The 25,977-nt window shown below is 38.2% G+C and overlaps 4 protein-coding genes across 4 annotated transcripts; 2 read left to right on the top strand and 2 right to left on the bottom strand.

Moving 5' to 3' along the window:
- The first annotated feature begins 12,152 nt into the window (after nucleotides 1–12,152).
- LOC148920249 (sugar transport protein 13-like) lies at nucleotides 12,153–14,512 on the top strand. The gene is made up of 5 exons (XM_089046165.1): nucleotides 12,153–12,284; nucleotides 12,367–12,689; nucleotides 12,805–12,929; nucleotides 13,246–13,537; nucleotides 13,683–14,512. The coding sequence occupies exons 1-5, from the start codon at nucleotides 12,155–12,157 to the stop codon at nucleotides 14,322–14,324; spliced, it is 1,512 nt and encodes a 503-aa protein (XP_088902291.1). The 5' UTR covers nucleotides 12,153–12,154; the 3' UTR covers nucleotides 14,325–14,512.
- A 729-nt stretch (nucleotides 14,513–15,241) lies between these two features.
- On the top strand, nucleotides 15,242–18,663 carry LOC148920250 (sugar transport protein MST4-like). Its single transcript, XM_089046168.1, has 6 exons — nucleotides 15,242–15,442; nucleotides 15,578–15,900; nucleotides 16,039–16,163; nucleotides 16,360–16,651; nucleotides 16,758–17,394; nucleotides 17,632–18,663. Exons 1-6 carry the CDS (start codon nucleotides 15,310–15,312, stop codon nucleotides 17,727–17,729), a joined length of 1,608 nt encoding a protein of 535 aa, XP_088902294.1. The 5' UTR covers nucleotides 15,242–15,309; the 3' UTR covers nucleotides 17,730–18,663.
- Nucleotides 18,664–19,987: 1,324 nt separating this feature from the next.
- LOC103322692 (sugar transport protein MST4-like) lies at nucleotides 19,988–22,288 on the bottom strand. Its single transcript, XM_008224621.3, has 5 exons — nucleotides 22,009–22,288; nucleotides 21,552–21,874; nucleotides 21,353–21,477; nucleotides 20,975–21,266; nucleotides 19,988–20,868 (listed from the first exon to the last, which is right to left on the bottom strand). Exons 1-5 carry the CDS (start codon nucleotides 22,139–22,141, stop codon nucleotides 20,206–20,208), a joined length of 1,536 nt encoding a protein of 511 aa, XP_008222843.2. The 5' UTR covers nucleotides 22,142–22,288; the 3' UTR covers nucleotides 19,988–20,205.
- A 439-nt stretch (nucleotides 22,289–22,727) lies between these two features.
- On the bottom strand, nucleotides 22,728–24,845 carry LOC148920251 (sugar transport protein MST4-like). The gene is made up of 5 exons (XM_089045855.1): nucleotides 24,713–24,845; nucleotides 24,258–24,580; nucleotides 24,016–24,140; nucleotides 23,630–23,921; nucleotides 22,728–23,536 (listed from the first exon to the last, which is right to left on the bottom strand). The coding sequence occupies exons 1-5, from the start codon at nucleotides 24,843–24,845 to the stop codon at nucleotides 22,874–22,876; spliced, it is 1,536 nt and encodes a 511-aa protein (XP_088901981.1). The 3' UTR covers nucleotides 22,728–22,873.
- Between the last annotated feature and the right edge of the window lie 1,132 nt (nucleotides 24,846–25,977).

The following is a 25,977-nucleotide window of genomic DNA, read 5'->3' on the forward strand; positions in this document are numbered from 1 at the left end:
TTGTTTCTCAAGTTTCCAATCTAGACACTCACACTTAGGTCATCCATCTAAATTTATTCTTCCCACCTACAAAATTTTCATTCTAAAATTTCTATTGTTAATAATCATGTTTGCACCATTTGCCCTTTAGCTAAACATTGTAGACTTCCTTTTCCCTCAAGTACTATTTCAAGAAATGCTTGTTTTAATTTGATTCATTGTGATGTGTGAGGTCCTTATTCTGTTGCTTCTCTTTCTGGTGCTAAATATTTTTTAACTATAGTAGATGATTATTCTCGTAGTACTTGACTTTATTTAATGCAACATAAATTAAAGTAACTACTATCATTCTTAGTTCTTTTATATGATTAAACATATTTTAATCTTACTATTCACCAAGTTCATACCGATAGTGAAACTGAATTTTTTAATCACACCATTAAACCATTTTTTTTTTCTTCAGTTGATCTCATTCATCAACATAGTTGTGTGGCAACACCGCAACCAAATGGCATTGTTGAGCAAAACATCGCTATCTTTAAACATTGCTCGCTCTCTTTGTTTCCAATTGAACTTGCTTTTTATCTTTTGGGGAGATTATGTTCTACTACTACATATTTAATTAATCATTTGCCCACAAAAATTTTAAAAGGAAAAACACCTTATATGTTCTTTTTGGCAAGTCACCCTCTTATGCACATTTATGTATATTTGGTTGCCTTTGTTACGGGCATAATCTTTCTCCTCACTCAAAGTTTGATAAACGAGCCAAACCATGCATATTTATTGGTTATCCACCTTCTCAAAAGGCTTACAAAATTTATGATCTTCACACTAAGAAGGTTTATACTTCACGTGATGTCACTTATGAAATTGTATTTCACAATTTATCCCACACAAATACCATGCCCAACATCTTACTCTTCCTATCCTTGAATTTGAGCTTCACCTTACTACAACTTTCAGACTATTGAGACACAATCTCTAACCCCATTGTTGAAAGAAAAAATTCGGCCAAAGACATTTATCATTTATGCCAAATATAAAAAAAGTAAATGATAAATGCAAGCCAACAGGGGTTCCTAAAATTTTGGGATATCTATTATTTTCTAAATTCATGAGATAATAGGCCTAAAAGGAAGGCTAAATCTGTTAAGCATGGATTTGAAATTCAAAAGCATTATTTGATCAAGAGAGTCTTATCTAGTTGGCCTATAAAAAGGCTACATTGAAAAAAGAAAGACATTGATTTATATATTAAAAAAGTAGAGGAGAAATTGCAAGTGTAGAGAAGAGAGAAAATTTTCTACAGGTATTCTGTCATTTTTATTTTCCTTTTCTTGGGCATAGCAGGCCACAAATTCATGGGTGAGAAACCCCTAAATTATATGGATGAAAAAAATGGGTGAGTAATTTGAAATTGTTTGATATAAAACTATGGTGAGTAACCTGAAATTATGTGGATGAAAACCCATGGGTGAGTAACCCCAAAATTGTTTGGATGTAAAAATCCATGGGTGAGTAACCTGAAATCATTTGGATGTAAAACTGCATGGGTGAGAAACCTGTAACCTCAGAGATGAAAAAATCTGGAAAATGGATATGCAAATAAAAATGGGTTATTGCTGAGAATCAAAGATTATCCTTTAGTTTAGGGATTGTATAATAGAATAAGAATGTTATATTATTTGATTTCTTGTATATATTCTTTCCTAGCTAGTTAGCTTACCTGTAGGAGAAACCTACGGAATGTATTATATAAACATACATCAATGATCAATGAGAATTATTCTGGTCAAATATCTTTTCATACCAATTTTACATGGTATCAGAGCAGAGGAAACTCAGCTCTTGGCTCTAGCCGACCAGTCAAATAATCATCTTTCAACCCTAATTTTCATCCTTTCCTTGCCGCTGCCACCATGACCAAAGACCAAGAATCCGCTGCATCAGGAAGCAAAAACGATGCTTCCGATCCCTTTTTCATTCACCATTCCGATCATCCTGGAATGGTTCTTGTTTCCAAAATCCTTAATGGAAACAATTATGCGACATGGTGTCGCCTACGCATCTCCTGCCGCCAAGAAAAATTAGGTTCGTGGAATGGGACAATCAAAGCCCTTCTGAGAAAACTAAGCCCGAGAGTTTTAAGGTTTGGCAAATAACACAACGCATGGTTTTATCTTGGCGCTCAATTCGATAGAACCATATATTAAAGTTGTTATACCTCCTCCACGATAAGAGATTTGGGAGGACCTTAAAGAACGTTTTTCCAACTTAACGCTTCCTCAGACAGATACAATAACTACAGCCTTCTCATAGGAGCAGATGTTCGCTGTCGCTTATTATACTGTGATGAAGAGTTTGTGGATGAGCCGCTTTCTACAAGGATGTCCTGAAATTGTTCAGGCGGTGCCATGAAGAAGCATGTCAATAGAGGAACGAAACTCGCTGATGCAGTTCTCATGGGGCTTAATGAGTCCTATAGCACCATTCGAGGCCGATACTTTATGCAGCCTCCCTATGGTTCGCAAGGCTTATTCTTTGATTACCCAGAAGAAAGCAGCTGGTTCCAGCTACAATCACCGAACCAAAGACTATGGCTGTTCAAACAACAGCGCTCAAATTCTTCTGGCGCCAACTCTTCATCGTGAATGCATTGCGATCGATCAATACAGGACAAGTGCTACAAGTTACATGGCTATCCCCGACACAGTTTACAACTGGGAAAGGCAAAGGGAAAGTGCAGCTGCCGCCAATAATGTGGCCTCCAATGGTCCATCCTGGCAGGAGATCACATTACTATGCCATCTTTATTCGAGGATCAATGTACAGAAAATTCATGCCATGATGAGTGACAACACTGATCCATCTCACGTTGCACCATAAGCCACTACCGCCTTAACTTCTTCAGGTATTTCCGAATTGTTACCCAATTTACATTGATAATTGATAGTGAAGCAACTCATCATATTACATCGAATTCAAAATTACTTACCAAGAGGATGAGTACTTCCTCTATGTTGCTAGTCACTATGCCTAGTAGAGAAACAGCACCAATTGCGTCTACTGGGAATCTTCCTTTGAACTCTTATTTTTATTTACAAGATGTGTTATGTGTGCCTACATTTAAAGTTAATATGATGTCCGTAAGTCGACTTACGAAAGGATTACAGTGCTTAATAATTTTCTTTCCCACTTGGTGTATTTTACAGGATTTGAAGACGAGGACGACGATTGGTTTGGGTAAGGAGCGTGATGGACTCTACTACCTTATGGCGTTGGCGTCTGATAGAACACCATCCACCACCGACCTTCCCGTCACCTAGTTACAACTCCCGAGATTTATGGTACGCTGCTTAGGGCATCTTTCATCCTCTCGCATAATTTTTAGCAAAACATTTGAATTGTCTCATTTTCTTTCCATAATGTTTGTGATGTTTGCCATTTTTCTAAACAAACTCACTTTCTTTTGGCATTAGTTCAATTTCAACTTCAAGACCTTTTCCCTTATTCATTAGATATTTGGGACCTCACAAAGTTCCTCCTTCCTTCGCCTATTATTTTTAACTATAGTGATGATTATTCTCGCTTTACCTGGTTTTCCTAATGCATCATAAGCATGAAACACAAGGCTTCTAAAGTCTTTTTTCCATGGTTCGCACTCCACCACTGCTAGAATCCAAGCAATTAGGAGACAACGGGGTGAATTCTTCTTCATTGTGATTTTTTAAAGAACAAGGCACCATTTATCAACATTCTTGCATCTACACACCCCAACAAATGGTGTTGTCAAACGTAAGCACGCCATATTCTTGACCCCGTTTGCTTATGCATTTCTACAATACTTGCCTTCCGCTTGGGAATACATCTCACCACCGCTCATTTGATTAATCGATTTCCACTTTAGTTCTTTCCAAACAAACCCTTTGAACGCTTATATCACAAAACCCCATCATATTCACATTTACGAGTATTTGGTTGTCTTGCATATGTTACTATAGTTCACCCTACCAAAAAGTTTGATTCTCGAGCAGTTAAATCTATTTTTATTAGGTACCCAGTTAGCCAAAAGGCATATAAGCTCTATGATTTGTCCACTCAAAAATTATTCACTAGCCGAGATGTTTTATTTAAGGAAGATGTCTTTCCTTTTTCTACTCCAATTGTTGGTCCCACCACCATCCCAAACACTAGCCTTCCTTTACCCATTTCAGCCCATGACTCATCTCCACCACAAAATTCCAATCTAGCTCCTGAGCCCACAGAGCACACTTTGCCTATTAGTCTCATTCGTCCCATTCCATCTACGCCTCCTTCTACAGATTTTTCTTCAAAGACTAGATCCTCCTGCAATCCAATCCTCTCTTCCACCTACTGCACCACCTTCTCCAGCACCACCCGTTCAACCCACTCGCCAATCTGAACATCACAAGGTTTTGAATGTGCACCTTCAAGACTATGTTTGCTCTCAAGTCACGCTACCCAAAGCTGCCTAATCGGAGTCTTCGTCTTCACATCGCACCTCAGGTACTCGTTATCCCTTGAGCAACTTTTATTTATCATCGCTATACACCAGCACATCTTGCTTTCATTACTCAACTCACCATAGTGTGGAGCCAATGCTTCTCGAGGCCAATTGATCCTAATCGCAGCAAGCCTTGAGCTCAACTCAAGCTTTAGAGTCCAATCTACATGGACTCTTACTTCTCTTCCTCCTAGTAAGCACCATATTGGTTGTCGGTAGGTCTACAAGATCAAACATCATTCTGATGGCTCTATTGAACGATACAAAGCTCGGTTAGTCACCAAGGGTTATACAATGTATGTAAGGTGTTGATTTTCATGATACTTTTTCTCCTACAGCCAAGATGGTTACTGTCCGCAGCCTTCTTGCACTTGCCGCTGCTTCCTCTTGGCCCATTCATCAACTCGATGTCCATAATGCCTTCCTTCATGGGGATCTCCATGAAGAGATTTTTATGACACTACCACCGGTCTTTAGCTACAGGGGAGAATCAGGCGTCGCTTCCACAAGTCTTTATATGGCCTCAAGCAAGCTTTCATGAAGTGGTTTGCAAAATTTTCTGAAGCTATCAAGCCGCTGGTTTTACTTAGTCCAAAGCAGATTATTCCTTATTCACGTGCAAAAGAGGAAAGTCGTTCATTGCTCTCTTGATTTATGTTGACGATATATTGATCACAGGAAATAACTTGGGTGCCATTAATTCTCTTAAACGTTTTTTTTCATACTTGCTTCCGCATTAAAGATCTCGTGACCTTAAATTCTTTTTGGGTATTGAAGTTTCGCGTTTAAAGAAAGGCATTAGCATCTCTAAGAGGAAATACACCATTGACATCCTTAAAGATAGTGGTTTTCTTGGGGTACGACCTGTCTTATTTTCCATGGAACAAAATTTGAAATTATCTGACACAAGTGAATTGCTTAAAGATTCAGCAAGTATACAGAAGGCAGTGGGTCGTTTGATTTACTTGACCATCACAAGACCAAACATTACATATGCAGTGCATGTGCTCAGTAGATTTATGCATGAGCCACGTAAACCTCATATGGAGGTGTGGCGCTAGATTTTGAAGTACCTCAAAAACACTCCAGGACAAGGTTTATTTTTTCCAGCTCAAAATGACTTGAGATTGCGAGCTTATTGTGATTCTGACTGGGGAGGTTGTCCAACCACCAGAAGATCTACCACTGGATATTGTGTTTTTCTTGGAAACTTTGATTTCTTGAGATCAAAGAGACAGAAAACTGTTTCACTTTCAACAGAAGCATAATACAGAGCCATGACTGGTGCTTGTTGTGAATTGACATGGTTGTGTAGGTTTGTTACGAGATCTTCAGCTGCTGCACTGAAGGCAGCAATACTTCATTATGCATAAACCAAGCTGCATTACATATAGCAGCAAATCATGTTTACATGAGCTTAACACCATACATTGAAATGGATTGTCATTTTATCAGAGACAAAATCCAAGATGGTTCTGTTACTACAAAGCATGTTGCTTCTTCCCAACAATAGCAGACATCTTCACCAAAGCTATGGGCAAAGATGATTTCGCCAGATGTCACGGTTAGAGTTCTTGACATCCACTCTCCAACTTGAGGGGGAGTGTTGAGAATCAAAGATTATCCTTTAATTTAGGATTGTATAATAGAATAAGAATGTTATATTATTTGATTTTGTATATATTATTTCCTAGCTAGTTAGCTTACTTGTAGGAGAAACTCATGAATGTATTATATAAACATACATCAATGATCAATGAGAATTATTCTGGTCAAATATCTTTTCATACCAATTTTACAGTTATACTGCTTTGGTGAGTCTGACTAGCTTTCCTGTCTCCAAGAAAACAAAAGCACACTAATTCTCTGTACCTGCGCTGCTCTGGAAATAAAAAAAAGAAAGAAAGATCAGCCGCTGGCATACAGAATAAGGAAAAACTATCAGAACAAAGGAAAAGCGCACAGCCCTTTGGGTTTGGTTTTTTTGTTGGGGTCGCATACAAACAGGACCAAGAAAGCCAAAACAAAAGGGATTCCACAAAAAGGAAAGAAGTCCTGAAAGGGGAAGCCACGCTACAGACTTTGGAATTGTGTTTGTTTTTTTGAAAACAGTAGACAAAAGCATGTGTGGCTAGTGTGTGATTAAAAAAGATATATATGGAAAAGTTGCTGAATGAAGAAAAGAGAAGACAACCATGCGGGCTTTGTCTTGGTCTGTGCAGTGTGCAGATAGCGGCAGCAAATTAAAAAAAACAAGAGAAGAAGACTCATGTCAAAAAAAATGGGGAAGAAGAGTAAAAATGAAAAGAAACCAAAGGAAAGTGGCTGACCTCACTTGGTTTGAAAAGGAAGAGGGTGGCTGATGCCACTTTGTTGGAGATTAGAAGAAAAGAAAAAAAAGACACAGGAAACTTGGTGTTGCAGAAAAAAAAGAGCGGAAAAAGACAAAAAGAGTATGAAACCTCTTGATATGTTGCGGCGGTATTTTCTTCTGGTTTGCAAAGGTTCTGTACTAATTGTGACTTGGTGTACTCTTTTAAAGACGAAGGAGGTACAATGTTTGCTTTCAATTTGACTGCACTTAACATTCCAGATAAATATAAAAGTGCAAGGTCTGATTTTACCTGGAAACGAACTCTACAAAGAATTGAATAGCTATCAGGTTGTTTCAATCAGCTGCTGGACCAAGGCTTTTCTGGGCTCCTTTCTTGTGGGCTAACTGACAACAAATGTCAAAGGTCCTGAAATAGAATAGTGGGCTGTCAAAAAATATTGCCCATTAATTCTCAAAGGCCCAAAATATTTAATGGGTGATATAAACAATTACCCATTAAATTGATAGAGGCTCAAATTCCCATTATATTGACAATGGATTACTTTTCAAACAAAATTTCAATTAATTGCCACACTCACTCATTAATTTCAATTTTTCTATGACATCTATCATGAAAATTCCAACAGATTAAATTCAAATATCTCAAACATAAATTTCACCACGCCACACTTACCCATTAATATCCAAATTTTCCTGTAGGTCATCTACCTACTAAAATCTCCAAATCGCCTCAAAGACACCACCAATTTCATGCAACAACACTTACCATTAATTTCCAATTTTTCCTTATGGGTCATCTACTCATGCAAATCTCAATGAGATTAAATTCAAATTCTCAAACACAAATTTTAAATTATTGGGCCACACTTACCTATTAATTTTAATTTATCCATAAGTCATCTTAGGAGGGATTTAGACCGAAAACCAAAACCGCAAAAACCAACCAACAATTTATCTGAATTAACCGCAATCGTGGAAATCAAATCCATTTATAAGAGGAAGAACCAATCGATTTTAGTTGCAAGTGTTGTAGATTGATTTTCAAACTTCGGTTACAAAGAAACCGCGACTATATTTATAAATAAAAATTACATTTTAGATAGTGCATTGGTGCTCAAACAACATAACGGAGTCCTTCAAATCCACTCACCACCACCAACACTTGAGTTTGTAACTTTAATTTGAACATTGTGTATTGTGTTTTCCTTAGTTTGTAACTTTAATTAACTTTGAATTGGATTTTTCCTTTGGGTCGTAATTTTAATTCATTTTGCATTGCATTTTCCTTTTGGTTTGTAACTTTAAAGGATTTAGAATTAGAATGCTTGAGAAGTTGAGGTTGTAAATGCTTGGGAAGTTTAACTTCAATTGGAATGCTTGAAATTGTAACTTTAATTTTCTTTAGGTGGTAAATGCTTGAGAAGTTGAGGAGGTTGTGAATTTATATATGCTTGAGAAGTTGAGGTTGTGAATTTATTTATTTAGGTTGTGAATTTATATTTTTGTGTTAAAGTATGCTTGAAATCAAAAGGCTTCAAAAGAAGCATCAAAATTAGGCCTAAAATGTGGAAGATTGGATTTTATGACACAAAAGAACTTGAGGTTTTAAACCGCTAACTACTTGCTTATGTTTCAAAATCACCATACCACAAATATCGGCATTTATATGTTTGACAAATTACGTGTTATCAGATTGAACCAACCCTACGCTATCTACCTATGAAAATCTCCACATTGTCTCAAAACACAAATTCTCAATTAGTGGGCCACACTTACCCATTAATCAATCAATTTGGAACTACGCCGGTTTGATCCCATCAAGGTGACGAGGCGCCTAACATCTCAATAGAGGCAACAGCAACCAAATTTGAATCACTGGTTACATCAACCAAATTCCTACAAATCAAATATCTACCCGTATGCAAATCAAATTCAACTACGCTATTTGATCTTTGAAAGGGTACGAGGCAATTTAGAGATTTCATCTAGATACAACCATCCCAAACACAATTCCATCATATCAATCAACGTTTATTCAACTAAATTCACTCAACACTCTCAAACAAATTATTCAAATGCCTCTTGGCAATGAGTCATCTATTCATTACGTAATCTTTGAACTACGAGTGACTTGATTCCGAAGGATACGAGGCACCTCGAGGTTGGACTTGGGAGCAGCCGCAAAACCAAACACATACGTTCTGTTTCTTTATGATGGAATCAAAGGGTTTTCCCTTGTAGTAAGGGATTGTAATTAAGAGACTTAGCGCCTCAATGAGTCTAACCTAAAATAATAAAACCCCATTAATTAATTAGTGATAGTGAAATAATGTTGAGAGATTCACATTTTCCTTCAACGCCCATTATAGAGACCACACCTTTTCCATCTCAAATTACCACCCCTTCCTCCTAACATCTACTTCTCTCCTCCTATTCCATTATCCTCTCCTCCATCTTTACCAACACCATCTCACCGTATTCTTCTCGCCACCATTGAAAGCCACCATGTTATCTTAGTGACTACACTGCAACCAATCTCAAGTTGATCTTCCTTTCCATTCCGTTCAACATGGCACCAGGTACCTTAATCCCATTATTTATCTTATGACAAATTCTCTATTAAACATCAAAGTTTTTTGCTTCTATTACTACCATTGTTGAGCCTAACACTTGATGAAGCCACCAAATATCCTGAATGGTGTAAAGCTATGCAAAGTGAACTTGTTGCCTTAGAAGGTAATCATACATGGACTCTCATGGCCTTGTTTACTTATAAAAAGCCATTACTGCAAGTAGGTCTATAAAATCAAACGGCATTCTAATGGCACTATTGAACAATGCAAAGCTCACTGCTTCCAAGGGATATACACAAATAGAAAGGATTGATTATCATGAAACTTTTTCACCATTCCCAAACTTACCATTTTGTTCGTGTTTTATTATCCTTGTCCACTGCCAAGGGGTGTCTTCAACAATTAGATGTCAACAACGCCTTTTAATGGTGATTTATAGGAAGAGGTCTACATGTAGCCCCTCAAGGTTATCATGGCAGGGGGGGAATATGGTGTGCCGCCTTAACAAATCACTTCATGGATTAGAGCAAGCTTCTCGTGTGTTATTGCAAAATTTTCCAAGCTTTACTTGATGCCAAGTTTTCAATCTAAAGCAGATTACTCCTTTTATCTTCACAAAGGTAAGTCATCAATTTTCTTGCTTATATACGCTGGATGATATTATTATTACAAGTACCGATGTTTATTATATCAATTATCAAAATTTGATGCACCAACGCTTATTTAAAAGACCTTGGTGATTTAAAATACTTCCTTGGTATAGAACTGTCTCGTTCTTCAAAGGGATTGTATCTGAGCCAACGGAAGTATGCACTCGACATTTTGAAAGACTTGGGTCTTATGGGTGCACGTCCTACTTTCTTCCCCATGGAACAAAATTTGAAGTTAAACAATGAAGATGAGAACTATTACATAATCCAGAAACCTATAGAAGATTGGTGGGTCGCTTGATATATCTCACCATCACTAGGCTAGACATTGTTCACATAGTTCATATTTTGAGCCAGTTCATGCAAAGTCCCCATGCAACTCATAAAGAGGCTGCATATCGATTATTACATCATTTGGAAGGGACTCCGGACCAAGGGATTTTGTTATCAAATTCTAATAATTTTCAATTGAGAGCTTATTGCGATTCTAACTGGGCTAGCTATCTAATGACACGAAGGTCAACTACAGCTTATTTTGTACTTCTTGGAGAAAGTCCTATCTCATGGAAAACAAAGAAGCAAGATATTGTATCACGCTCATTAGCGGAAGCAAGATATAGAGCGATGGCTATGGCAACTTATGAACTCCAATGGTTACGATATTTGCTTCATGATCTTGGTACGTATGTCACACCACACCAAGCTTACTTTATTATGACAACCAAGCTGCTTTATACATAGCAGCTAATCCAGTATATCACAGGCGTACCAAGCATATTGAGCTCGATTGTCATGTTGTTCGAGAGAAGATTCAAAATGTTATTTACATACTGCCTATATTCCTTCAAAGGAGCAACTCGTAGATGTCTTTACCAAGTCTTTAGGTAAAGATCAATTCCAACAACTGAAAAACAAGCTGGGTATTCTTGATCTCCGTACTCTAGCTTGAAGGGGAATAATGAAGATATGGAACGATTCATAGCAAGAAAGTTCATTTTGTTACCTTGTTTAGATAGTTAACACCTTACTTTAGGGCTGTATATTTGTAATTTAGGAATATATTTTCTTACCTTACATAGCACGCTTTTCTACGGATCCCGAGCCTCTATTTAGCATCATAGTATTTACACACATGTACAAGAATGTCAACCACTAGATTAATTAATCTAATCAATTTTAATGAGTCCACATCAGTATAATTGTATTAGACTAAAAATCACCCGTTGCACCTAATCACTTACCCATTTCTCCTGCGGCTTTTCCCTTTCTCTCCCATAAATAATTATCATTTTATTAATTACCTTCACTTTCCCTCTTAGACTGCATTTAAATGTCAGATTTGCATTTAAATGACCATTACCTTATTCAAGTCATAAGGGGCAACATTGGATAAAAAAAAGATTAAAAATAAAATAATAAAAAGATTACATCATAAAATATTAAAAAAAGAATATAATTCTATGTAGCACAAAAGTCAAAGGGCTTGGATCAAAGCCATCAAATCCGAGGATTAAACCCAACTCCTCAATAAGAATTTGAATATGTATCAACTTTTCTGTCTTTTTATGAAGTAAAATGTATCATTGAGAGCCCAAAAAAAAGTTAAACCAGGAAGCGTATGCATTTTTCTGACTACGTACAGTTGCATAACGTCTTGATGTGCATTTGTCATTTTAATTTATTATGTACAAGCTGCTAATTTCAGCCGCATGGTAAGCTAAAGAATCTGGTTAGAAAACGTGGTTCTTCTAACATTACTCTGAAAGACTTTATCAACTGTGGTGCAACTAACTTCTCGTACCTTCATGACTAACCAAGCAACAAGAACGAACAACAGCCGCAGGTCATGCCATGGGAAAAGATGTTGACCATGGCACGTACTAAATCATCCATCTCCTACGTACGTCTTTCACTCTCTGTTGCCTTGAATATATAAGCCCCTCATGCACACACCTCATTTCACCGAGCTACTCTCTCCTTCTTTGTTGACCTGCGTCACGTCTTATTCTATATACAATTACGTTCTAAAAACTAATTAAGTGTAGCTAAGTAAGTTTGAAACCATAAGAAAAATAAATAAATCAGAATCATGGCGGGGGGATTTGTCGGGCCGACGGATGGCGAAGAATTTGAAGCAAAGATCACACCTATTGTGGTCATTTCTTGCATATTGGCCGCTAGCGGTGGCCTCATGTTCGGTTATGATATCGGCATTTCGGGTACATATATACGTGACTGTCTAGCTAACGATCTCATACATACGCACTACATTTTTATTTAAATCGATATATACCAATGCAGGCGGTGTTACATCGATGCCGGAGTTCCTACGGGAATTCTTCCCGGTTGTATACAAGAAGCAACAGATTCCAGGGCTTGAGAGCAATTACTGTAAATACGACAATCAAGGCCTGCAATTGTTCACATCTTCTTTGTACATCGCTGCCTTGATAGCAACCTTCTTTGCATCATACACAACCAGGGTCTTAGGTCGAAAGATGAGCATGTTCATTGCTGGGATTTTCTTTATAGTCGGAACGATTCTTAATGCTGCAGCCCAGAACCTTATCATGCTTATTGTTGGGAGGCTCTTACTTGGTTGTGGAGTTGGTTTTGCTAACCAGGTACATGAATATATGTTACTATACTTGTATCAAATCTTATTTAACCTACTCTTAATGATGTTAGTTAATAGTAGTTAATTAATTATTCGGTAAATAATTTGGTTATCTATAACAGGCGGTGCCACTTTTCCTTTCGGAGGTTGCACCCACAAGAATTCGTGGGGCACTTAACTTACTCTTCCAGCTCATGTGCACCATTGGTATTCTTGTAGCAAACCTTATCAATTATGGAACTGCAAAGTAAGCCAGCCCAGTTCTTCCTAATCAACGTTAAATTTTTGTTTCTGAAAGTACCCGATGTTACTAGTCCACGTGTTATAACATAGATGAATTACAAAGTTCATACTTTAGGTATTGCTAGTAAAATATACGTATATTGCGACATGAATTGATAACATAATGCATGTCGAAGGCTAAAGAGGAGCCTCACTAATTATATAATAATTATTAATAAGACTTTTACACAATAATATTTTAGTGAGGTTCCGTATTTCGATTTGTTTTTGTACCATAAATATTCACTCCCATCTATAATGTTTTGGGCCACCACATGCAGAATTGAAGGGGGATATGGATGGAGGATTTCACTGGGTTTGGCTGGCATTCCATCACTCTTGCTAACCTTCGGGGCTCTCATTGTAACAGACACTCCAAACAGTTTGATCCAACGAGGTAAGTTGGAGGAAGGAAAAAAAGTTCTTAAAAGGATTCGGGGTATTGACAATGTCGATCCAGAATTCCTAGAGATTCTTGAGGCAAGTCGTGCGGCTAAAGAAGTGCAGCATCCCTTCAGAAATCTCTTTAAGCGTAGGAATAGACCTCAACTGATCATCACAGTTTTTTTACAGGTCATTAATTATTTCACAGTTTTTTTTACAGTTTTTTTTACGTATAGTCTCAACTGATCATCACAGTTTGATAGCATGTCTAGCAAGAAAACTTTCCCAAATTTTGACTATCTTAATTTGTATGTGGTCATGTTGTTTGCTGCAGTTCTTCCAGCAATTCACAGGAATTAACTCAGTCAATTTTTACGCTCCAGTTTTGTTCCAGACCTTGGGATTCAAGCACGATGCTTCCCTTTACTCATCAGTTATAACAGGAGGTATCATGGTCCTAGGAGCCATTGTGTCAATCTTCCTCGTGGACAGAACTGGACGACGCGTGCTCTTGCTAGAAGGTGGCATCCAAATGTTCATTTCTCATGTGGTCATTGCAGTCATACTGGGATGGAAACTGAAGGATCAATCGAACGACCTCGACAAGGGCATGGGAATTCTTGTGGTTGTGATTATTTGCTCTTTTGTGGGCTCATTTGGCTGGTCTTGGGGACCTCTTTGCTGGTTGGTTGCTAGTGAGATATTCCCACTAGAGGCCCGTTCGGCTGGGCAGAGTGTGACAGTGTGTATCAACATGCTTTTATATTTGATTCCTTTCAATGCTTTGCACTTCAGGTTTGGCATATTCTTGTTCGCAGCTTGGTGCATCATGACTGTCTTTGTCTACTTCTTACTTCCCGAGACCAAGGGTGTCCCTATTGAAGAGATGAGCGACGTAGTCTGGAGGCAGCACTGGTTTTGGAAGAGATATATGGATGACTCCGAAGATGAACCGAAGGAAAAGGGGTATGCTTGAAGCACTGGCCTTACATAGCCTCTGATGGCGACTCCCTCGACCAAATTTTCTTTTTGTAGGAAGTTTTCTTTCATCTGTGTTAGCTAGCCTCGAAGCACTCGATCTCTGTGTGCCTGTGGCTCTATTTAATTTTGGTACTTAATTTCCTCAATTGTAGCTACATTACAATTGTTCATGCTTTATTTCTATATTGTTACAGTTCCTATCTAGCATTGTCTAGCTTGTTTGCAGTTATGTTTGAGTTTTCCGGTCTCCATTTAATTTCCTTCTCTTGTGACACACACATAACCTAATTGATTGGACAACACAGCCTGATCTTTCTTGTACCCGAACAATAATCCAATCACGAATTTAAAGTTGACTTTTAGTTTTTTTTTCTTCTTTCTTTTTAACTTAGGAGAAAGGGAATTCGAATTTGGGATGTCTTCTAACGAAATGAAGAGTTGGTATCCTTAAGGTTTTATAATTTATGCTCAAATTTAGTCACGAATTTGCAGTTTATATTTACAATCAGATTTGTAAAGTTGGTTATACTAGCTTGGAGATGTTTTGGTAAGGATGCTCTGTTTGGTAAGGGTCGTTAGCAAACGTAGCACAATTCTTGAGTTTCTGAAATGAATAATGTTAGGGGCCACATGATACCGTTAAATGTGGTCCTCCTAGCTTTACTCTAAAAAGACTGGATCAACTTCAGTGCAACGAACTTCTCGTTAAAGCCTAACCAAGCAAATCAAGAAAGAAACCAACCATCGATCATGCCTTGGGGAAAGATCCTGACCATGGCACAGACTAAATCATCCATTTTCTACGCAGTTCACTCTCTATCGCTGGGAGGTACTCTATATAAATCCCTCAAGCACACATAATTCATTTTCACCTTGCTATTCAAAAAATGGGTTTGCTTGAGGTCGTTTAGTACATGCAAATCTCCACAGTCATCGAACTAGATACTGAGAAATAAGGTGTACACTTTGAACCTGAAACCATGGCAGGTGGTGGATTTGGCGCCGCATCAGGAGGAGGAGACGTTGAAGCAAAGATCATGCCTCCAGTGATCATTTCTTTCATAATGACCACTAGCGGAGGCCTCATGATCGGTTATGATGTTGGTATTTCAGGTAGGCATCGTGGAGCTTTTCGTATTATCCACTTAGAATTGATAATCAACTAATTCTTTTTGTTAATTAAAAACTTAGTGGAATTCTTTCATAATTTAATTAATTTGATACATGTGATCATTTTGATGGATGCAGGGGGTGTTACATCAATGCCTCATTTCCTGAAGGAATTATTTCCGGTTGTGTATAAGAAGACTCAAGACCCTGGACTCGAGAGCAGCTACTGCAAATACAATAATCAAGGCTTGCAATTGTTCACATCTTCCTTGTACCTCGCTGCTTTAATCTCAACCTTCTTTGCATCCTACATGACACGAGCACTGGGCCGAAAGCTAACCATGTTCGTTGCCGGCATTTTATCCATGGCCGGAACAGTTTTTAATGCTGCAGCTGTTAACCTTGCCATGCTTATCATTGGGAGGATCTTGCTTGGTTGTGGAGTTGGTTTTGCTAACCGGGTACATATAATTATAATACTTTCTTAATCTTATGTTAATTTATAAACTACTGCCTACTATCAATTGCTTATGCTTGCTAGCTTTTTCTATCACATGCTTTTGAACACAATATTTACTCCTTAATGAATATAATTACAGGTCGTGCTGCTTTTCCATTCGGAGATTGCACCCACAAGAATTCGAGGGGCACTTTACACACTCTTCCGGCTAAATATCGCTATTGGCATTCTTTTTGCAAATCTTATAAATTATAGAACTAACAAGTAAGCCATCCTCCCCAATTTGAAAAAGAAGATAAATGAACCGGCATCTATCATTTTAGTGGTAGTTCTCTCTACTTCTTAGGTAACAATTGAACGAGTTAGATATATGGCTTCACAGAATAAGCAATCGTTTCCATTAATCACCCGTAATTATATACCAGTGATTAATTAATGTACTTTCATCGTGTATGCACAGAATTACAGAGGGATATGGATGGAGGGTGTCACTAGGTTTGGCTGCCATTCCAGCATGTTTGCTAACTGTTGGGTCTCTCATTGTGGCTGACACTCCTAACAGTTTGATCGAACCAGGTAAGTTGGAGGAAGGAAAAGCAGTTCTTAAAAGGATTAGGGGTGTTGACAATGTGGATCCAGAATTCTTAGAGATTGTCGAGGCAAGTCATGTGGCAAAAGAAATGAAACATCCTTTCAGAAACCTCCTTAAGCGTAGGAACAGGCCTCAATTGGTCATTGCAATTTGGATGCAGGTGCCGCTACTATACTAGTACTTGTGCTAACTGGGGCAATTCAAAATCCTAGTTACGTTTAACGCATATCAGATAGTCTCACATGTTATGTTTTACATGCCTACAGATTTTCCAGCAATTCACTGGTATTAACGCAATCATGTTCTACGCTCCAGTTTTGTTCCATACCTTGGGATTAAAGAGTGATGCTTCCCTCTACTCAGTTGTTATCACAGGAGCTGTCAATGTCCTCTCAACCATTGTATCAATATATTTTGTCGACAGAGCTGGTCGTCGTGTTCTATTGTTAGAAGCTAGTTTCCAAATGTTCCAGTGTCAATTGGTGGTTGCAATAATAATGGGACACAACTTGAAGGATCACTCTAACAACCTCGACCATGGCTTGGCAATTCTTGTGGTGTTTATGGTTTGCAGTTTTGTTTTCTCCTTCGGGTGGTCTTTGGGACCTCTCGGGTGGTTGATCCCTAGCGAGATGCTCCCATTAGAGGCCCACTCAGCCTGCCAGAGTGTGGCTGTCTGTACCAACATGCTTTTCACCTTTATCATAGCACAGGCCTTCCTCTCAATGTTTTGCAACATGAAGTTTGGCATTTTCCTCTTCTTCACATTTTGGGTCTTTGTCATGACAACTTTCGTTGTGGTCTTAATTCCTGAGACCAAGGGTGTCCCTATTGAAGAGATGACAGAAAGAGTTCTTAAGCAACACTGGTTTTGGGAGCGATACTTTGAAGATAATCCTAAGGGCAAGTTGCATGCCTTGAACTATCTTACCTCCTCCTATCTCGATCTGAAGCTTAGGATTTCTTCTTTAATTTTTGAGAGGGCACTTACCAAATGCAGTCATGCACTCCTCTCTTGGATTGCATTATTTCCAATGAAAATTATTCCTGCTACCTCTCATGCATTTTATTCTTTTTCAATCTCGTTTATCAATTCAGTTGTCAAAGCTGTCCTTAATTGTATGTAGTTAAACTTTGTAGGGGTTCATGATGACAACCAGAGAGGAAGATTCAGTGGAAGAAGACAAACGAAGAGGAAAAGGAAATTGAAAAGAAAGATTTGCACAAAGCTTTTCTGATGATTTTCTTCAATCTGTTGGAGATACAAGTGAGACTGTTTAGCTTTATAGCTTGGTCTTAACTAATTCTTAAACAGAATTAGTAACAAATCCAACCAATATCTCTAACAAACGTAACAACTTCTATAGTTGTCCCTCAATTATAGCTGGGGCACCCAGCTTATGATTAGCACAATGAAAGTCAATGTCTAAATGTTTAATGTGAGAGTGATAAACAGGATCTGATAGCTTAAAGCAAGTGCTGGCAAATTGGCACAATGAAGATTTGGTGGATCTGGAAGAACAACATGAAAATCACAGAGCAGTTGTCTGATCCAAGCAATGTCTGCAGATGCATTAGCAAAAGCTTCGTATTCAGCTTCAGTAGAGCTTACTGAACTTTGTTTCTTAGACTGCCATGAGATGAGATTATTGCCTAAGAAAACCACATATCTAGTGGTACATCGTCGTGAGTTGATCCTGAGTTTGCTTCCATTACAAATATCTATTAATGGAATCCGCACCTTTCCGTATGGTATTTAATAACTCTGTCTTAAGATGATTAAGTACGAGAACCTGTAGCATAGCGATCTTTGAGAATAGACCAAGCCTCATGAGAATTCTACTACCAACCACATGCTTAATAGCTTCGTCAGAAAGAGTGGCAAGATGCAAACTGAGGAAAGCTTTATCTGTGTACCATCCAATCTTTATAAGAGCCACAGTAATTTCATTGGTGCCCCCTTATTTAACTGTAATTACATACCTTGGTGGACACCACACCGCTGTACCATCAAAGCAACCAAAAAGGTCATAACCCTCAAGAACTGACTGAATTTGTTATCTCCATTTCAACAAATTATCCTCATGTACTCGAATCAAAATCATGCGACAAGATGAACAAGAAACAAATGGCATCAGAAAACAATACACAGAAGGACGGCTTCCTGCCACAAAAAATTACAATTGAAAAACAAGAAAACTCAAAGACGAAGAAGATTACACGCAGAACCAAGTCCATGCTCTGATACCATGATAACCAGAAAGGAAGGTTCAATGGAAGAAGACGAAAATGAAAAGAAAGAATTGCACAAAGCTTTTCTGATTTTCTTCAATCTGTTAGAGATACAAATGAAACTCTAAGCTTTATAGCTTGCATTAGTCTTAACTAATTCTTTACAACCGTAACAACTTCTAACTGTATCTCTTAATAGGCGTGAAATAGACGTGCCTGACTAATGCTACCATATATATTTCTACAGAATTTCCATATGTTCCTTTCTTTGTCCGCCAACAGTCAATATGTCCCTATATGCCTAAGGCGAAACTGTCACAAAACATATATGTTTATAGTAGCCCTCAAGAGCTAACAATTTGTAACTTAATAAGAAACTAACCACGCATTTAGACCCAATGCATAATGCTTCTCATGATTTGAACTAATTATTTTTCAAGAGTGACTAAATAAATAGACGAGCACATTAATATTAGATAACAATAAAATGTTCTCAGTCATATACAAATGCCTAAATGATTAATTTCCGATTTAGGTGGAACTTTGGAGGAATGATCCTTGAATGAAATTTTAAGTTGGAATCATGAAGTTACATTGTGGAGTAGGTCCAAAAACGAGTGGTTATCGCCATATTAAGTTACTAACTGGTTAGCACTTGAGTGTTTTTGTACGATATGTTTATATTAGCTTGAATTGATGACTTTGGGCCCACTATGTGTTCTAGTTTCATAATCAAAACCTTCAATTTTTTAGGTGTTCTCTCAAAGATAATCTCTACACAAAAAATCACCAAAATGGAATAATTTAACCATTTGATTAAGTGGTAGTCATTTTAGTTTGTCTTTGAAAACCATCGCGTTCGTCAATTTATTTGACCACACTTACATATCTAAATAGTTTACATGTTGGCTAATTTTTTTGCAAAGATGATTATGAATGACCATTTGAATAATTGAAACACAATTTGAAGTGGGCCCCACAAGTGATCCATCAAACAAATTTATTTTAGAAATCCCTCAATGGAATGGGATATATATTATATATACTAGCGTCTTGACCCGCATGTTTTAATAGCCTTCTTTCTCCTATTTACTTATTCTTTTACCCTTAATTATTGAGAAACCGTTAGTAAGTTAATAAGGCACTAACCACTCGCCTTGATCTACTCCAAAATCTATCTCATGATCTGAACTGTTTACTTTTCAGTTCGTTAGTTGAATGATCATCCCTATGCATTCAAATCGAAAGGTGTTTAGTTATATAAGACGATCACAATATGTTTGATAAAGAATGAAATATTCATGATAATAATCAAGTGGCTACAAGATTTTTTTCAATTTGGATGCAATTTGACAGGAATGATTATTTGGCTCTTCTTATGTGTGTTCTTGAAAAACATTGATATGTCAACTGTGTAATTTGGGTTCAATTTGGGTGTATTATCTCGTACGTGCGGATCGAGATAGGAGGAGGAAAGATAGTTCAAGCTTGCAACTTGCCCTTCGGATCATCTTCTACGTCATCCATGAATCGCTTCCAGAACCAGTGTTGCTTCCAAACTCTTTCTGTCATCTCTTCAATAGGGACACCCTTGGTCTCAGGAATTAAGACCACAACGAAAATTGTCATGACAAAGACCCAAAATGTGAAGAAGAGGAAAATGCCAAACTTCATGTTGCAAAGCATTGAGAGGAAGGCCTGTGCTATGATAAAGGTGAAGAGCATGTTGGTACAGACAGCCACGCTCTGGCCTGCTGAGCGGGCCTCTAATGGGAACGTTTCGCTAGGGATCAACCACCCGAGAGGTCCCCAAGACCACGCGAAGGATGAAACAAAACTGCAAACCATAAGCACCACAAGAATTGCCAAGCCATGGCCAAGGTTGTTAGAGTGATCCTTCACTTTGAGTCCCATTATTATTGCAACCACCAATTGAGAAAGGAACATTTGGACACCGGCTTCTAACAATAGCACGCGCCGACCAGCTCTGTCGACAAAGTATATTGATACAACGGTTGAGAGGACATTGACAGCTCCTGTAATAACAGCTGAGTAGAGGGAAGCATCACTCTTAAATCCCAAGGTCTGGAACAAAACTGGAGCGTAGAACATGATTGCGTTAATGCCAGTGAATTGCTGGAAAATCTGTAGGCATGAAAAACATAACATGTGAGACTATATGATACGTGTTAAATGTAACTAAGATTTTGAATTGCCTTAGTTAGCACAAGTTCTAGTATAGTTGCGGCACCTGCATCCAAATTGCAATGACCAATTGAGGCCTGTTCCTACGCTTAAGGAGGTTTCTGAAAGGATGCTTCACTTCTTTTGCCACACGACTTGCCTCCACAATCTCTAAGAATTCTGGATCCACATTGTCAACACCCCTAATCCTTTTAAGAACTGCTTTTCCTTCCTCCAACTTACCTCGTTCGATCAAACTGTTAGGAGTGTCTACCACAATGAGAGACCCAACAGTCAGCATACCTGCTGGAATGCCAGCCAAACCTAGTGACACTCTCCATCCATATCCCCCTTCAATTCTGTGCCAGAAAACGTACATTGATTAATCACTTGTGTCTAATTACCGGTGATGATTAATGGAATATTAGGGAGGATGGTGGCTTACTTGGCAGTTCCAGAATTGATAAGATTTACGAAAAGAATGCCAATGGTGATATTTAGCTGGAAGAGTATGTTAAGTGCCCCGCGAATTCTTGTGGGTGCAATCTCAGAAAGAAAAAGCGGCACTGCCTGTAATTATATTCATTAATTAGTAAAACCTAGCATGTGATAGAAAAAGCTAAGATTAGGAAATAATTATGTACCTGGTTAGCAAAACCAACTCCACAACCAAGCAAGATCCTCCCAATGATAAGCATGGCAAGGTTAACAGCTGCAGCATTAAAAACTGTTCCGACTACAAAGAAAACCCCAGCAATGAACATGGTGAGCTTTCGTCCCAGGGATCGGGTTGTGTAGGACGCGAAGAAGGTTGAAATTAAAGCAGCGAGGTACAAGGAAGATGTGAACAACTGCAAGCCTTGATTATCGTATTTGCAGTAGTTGCTCTCAAGTCCAGTCTCTTGAGTCTTCTTGTAAACAACCGGGAAGAACTGTTTCAGGAAAGAAGGCATGGATGTAACACCCCCTGCATCCATCACAATGATCACACGTGTCAAATTAATTAAATCAAGAAAGAATTCTAATTAACATTTTAACCCCCAAAAAAAAAATGGTTAATTAATTTGACGTGAATGATATGAAAAGCTCCACAATGCCTACCTGAAATACCAACATCATAACCGAACATGAGGCCTCCGCTAGCGGCCATTATGCAAGAAATGATCACTAGAGGCGTGATCTTTGCTTCAAAGTCTCCGCCTCCCGATGCGGCCCCAAAGCCACCTCCGGCCATTGTTTCTGCTTCCTAATTAAGTACTCAAACTTATTTTGCTACACTTTGATTCTGCGTATTTGATTTGATGAATGCGGATACTTGTATATACTAGCCAACCTCAATGACACTGTTTTGAAAAACTAGCTCGCTGAAATGAAATGTGTGCTTGAGGGGTTTATATACTAGGTGACCTCAGGGCAACAGCGAGTGAACTTTCGTAGATAAAGGCATGATTTAGTCTGTACCATGGTCAGGATCCTTCCTCATGGCATGATCTGTGGTTGATTTTCTTTCTTGATTGTTTGGTTAGGCATTAACGCGAAATTTGTTCAACTAAAGTTGATCGAGTCTGTCTAGAGTAAAACTAGAAGGACCACATTTCCTAATCTCATCCTGTGGTAGTTAATTCGTCAACTAGTACATCTTGCATATGTCTTAAAATGGTGTATCAATGCTAACCTACGAATATTTTTAATTTGTTTTGAATAAAATATTTAAGACTCACTGTTAACAATAAAAGATTAACATTAATCGGTGAAAATAACAATTATTAAAGCAATTGACATGCAGAGTGTAGTGTATACGCTGCTGACAAGTACTTTGCTTGGAATGAAATTGAAGCTATGTTCAAAGGAAGAAAAACAAATCAAATGGCATGGAGATGAAGGTCTACTAGAACTAAACAACTCCTAAAACTTAAATTCGTGGAAATTGTAAAATCTAAGAACCCTGCAGGCAAGGATAACTGGTTTAAGCATTTGCCTGGGCCTTGGGATTATCTTCGACTTCATCCATATATCGCTTCCAGAACCAGTGCTTCTTCCATACTCTCTCAGTCATCTCTTCAATAGGGACACCTTTCGTCTCGGGAATTAAGAAGAGAGCGAAGAGAGTCATGGCGAAGACCCAAATTGCGAAAAACAAGAAAATGGCAAACTTCATGTGGCAAAGCATTGAGAGGAAGGCCTGGGCTATAATAAAGGTGAAGAGCATGTTGAAAAAGACAGCCACACTTTGGCCGGCTGAGCGAGCATCTAGTGCGAAAATCTCACTAGGAATCAACCACCCAAGAGGTCCCCAAGACCATGCAAAGGAGGCAACGAAACTGCACACGAAAACCAGCACAAGAATTCCCAAGCCATGGCCGAGGTTGTTCACGTCGTCCTTAAGTTTGATTCCGAGCACTACTGTAATCACAATTTGAGAAAGGAACATTTGAACACCCGCTTCTAGCAGGAGCACGCGGCGACCAGCTCTGTCCACAAAGTAGATTGATACAACAGTTGAGAGGACATTGACAGCTCCTGTTATGGCGGATGAGTAAAGGGAAGCGTCACTCTTAAATCCCAAGGTCTTGAACAAAACGGGAGCGTAGAACATAATTGCGTTAATGCCAGTCAATTGCTGGAAAATCTGTATGCACGCACAAACATAACATGTCAGACTATCTAATAATATGTGATTGTGAAAACTAGTTAACACAGCAATAGGCTATAGTCGCAGCACCTGCATGCAAATTGCAATAACCAGTTGAGGCCTGTTTCTGCGCTTAAGGAGATTTCTGAAGGGATGCTTCACTTCGTTAGCCGCACGACTGGCCTCAACAATTTCTACGAACTCTGGTTCGACGTTTTCAACACCACGAATCTTTTTAAGAATCGCTTTCCCTTCCTCCATCTTACCACGAGCAATCAAACTGTTAGGAGTGTCTGTTACAATGAGAGACCCCATGGTTAACAAGAGTGCTGGAATGGCAGCTAAACCCAGTGATATCCTCCATCCATTTGGCCCTGACATTCTGCATGCAGGTGGTACATAGCACAACTTCATTACACCTTATATGTGATTAATATTTATAACTAGCTAATAATTAATTATATTGGCTTAATTACTTGGAAGTTCCATAGTTGATCATGTTGGCTACAAGAATGCCAATGGTGCACATCAGCTGGAAGAGTATATTAAGTGACCCACGAATTCTTGTGGGTGCAACCTCCGAAAGGAAAAGTGGCACCGCCTGTAATCAATCATATAGATATCCATTAATTATATGGAATTAAATTTATGAATATTATGTATTCAAACTACAAATCCTTATAATGGAAATTAAGATAAGATTAAGAGTTAATTGAACCTGGTTTGCAAAACCAACTCCACAACCAAGTAAGATCCTGCCAATGATAAGCATGGCAAGGTTAACAGCTGCAGCATTGAAAACTGTTCCGATGAGGAAGAAAATCCCCGCCATCAACATGGTTAGCTTTCGGCCTAGCGATTTGGTTGTGTAGGACGCAACGAAGGTAGCTACCAAAGCAGCGAGGTACAATGAAGACGTGAACAACTGCAACCCTTGATTATCGTATTTACAGTAATTGCTTTCAAGTCCAGGCTGGTTGTTCTTCTTATACACTGTTGGGAAGAATTCCCTCAGGAACTCCGGCATGGATGTAACACCCCCTGCGTCATAATTTATAAATTCATCGTCAGAGGACTACAATATAAAATTCACATGAGAACATAGCTAGCTAGCTATCTTAACTAGATTTGGAATGCATGGACGGCTGATATCACACACATGCATTTACTTACCAGAAATACCGACATCATAACCAAACATGAGGCCACCGCTGGACGCTAATATGCAAGAAATGATCACAAGAGGCGTGATCCTTGCCTCAAAATCTCCGCCTCCAGTCCCTGTCCCAAATCCACCACCCGCCATGGTTTTTGCTTCTTAATCAATTTAGTACTCAAACTTATTAGTTAGCTACACTTTAATTCTTAGTATTTAATTACACAAGTATTTTGCATGTATTTATATATATATCTATAGACGACCTCATGTACAACTAAAGAAGAAGAAGAAGAGACTTTGCTTGGTGAAATGAGGTGTGTGCTCTTGAGGGGTTTATATACCAGACGACCTGAAGACCTCAAGGCGACAGAGAGTGAACCACGTTGAAAATGGATGACCGTCGTGACTTAGTAAGTTCCATGGACAGGACCTTTCCACATGGCGTGGTCAACTGTTGTTCTATACTCTTCATTCTTCTTGCTTTGCTTAGTCTTAGTCATGTCCAAGATATATTTAGACAACCCAAAATTATCCAGCTAACATTGTCATATCGAGTCATTGAAATTATCTGATCCGCATAGTAAATCATATGTATATTTTGAGACTTCTATTTATAAACCAAATCTGTTATGTTTTAACGATATTAATTAAAGGAATATTTTTGCTCATCGCCTTAACCCGAGTGAGTGCACCATTATCTTCACTTTAAATGTACACCTAATTGATCTCTAATATTTTTGTGTTGCAAGCTATAACTTCTCCTTTGGGAGCTCGAGGAACTGGTTAAATCATGAACTCATCGATTAAAAGTACAAGAAAAAACTGTGCGCAGTTGAACTCATAAATAGAAAATTAGATATTAACCCAAAAATGTAAGCATTCATAGGGAAAACCCCATGGGTTTTTTTAAGGATCAATGTAGGCCTATTTTTGGGGTTTTTATCAAAATTTTCATTGATGATCATAGTTTGACTTTTCTCAATGTCCGTATTACCCCAAATAATATCCATTTTTATTTATTATTTACCAAAATAAAACTTTCTTTATTTGCTTTGAAATTAATGACATAATAACCATTTATAAATTATAACACACACATACACCATATATTTCTCTCCCTAAACTCTCTCACAAACTTCCACCACACAAACTCTCCCTCATTCAAATCCAAATCTTTTTCTCCTGCAACACTAGTCCTCAACAATGGTGATTCTCTTTCTGCTTTTTTTATTATTATTATTTATTTTTATTGTTTAAAAAAAAAATTCCTTTTATAAAA

This window comes from Prunus mume, linkage group LG2 (assembly GCF_029339155.1).
Source record: "Prunus mume cultivar Tortuosa linkage group LG2, ASM2933915v1, whole genome shotgun sequence".
Classification (NCBI taxonomy): Eukaryota; Viridiplantae; Streptophyta; class Magnoliopsida; order Rosales; family Rosaceae; genus Prunus; species Prunus mume.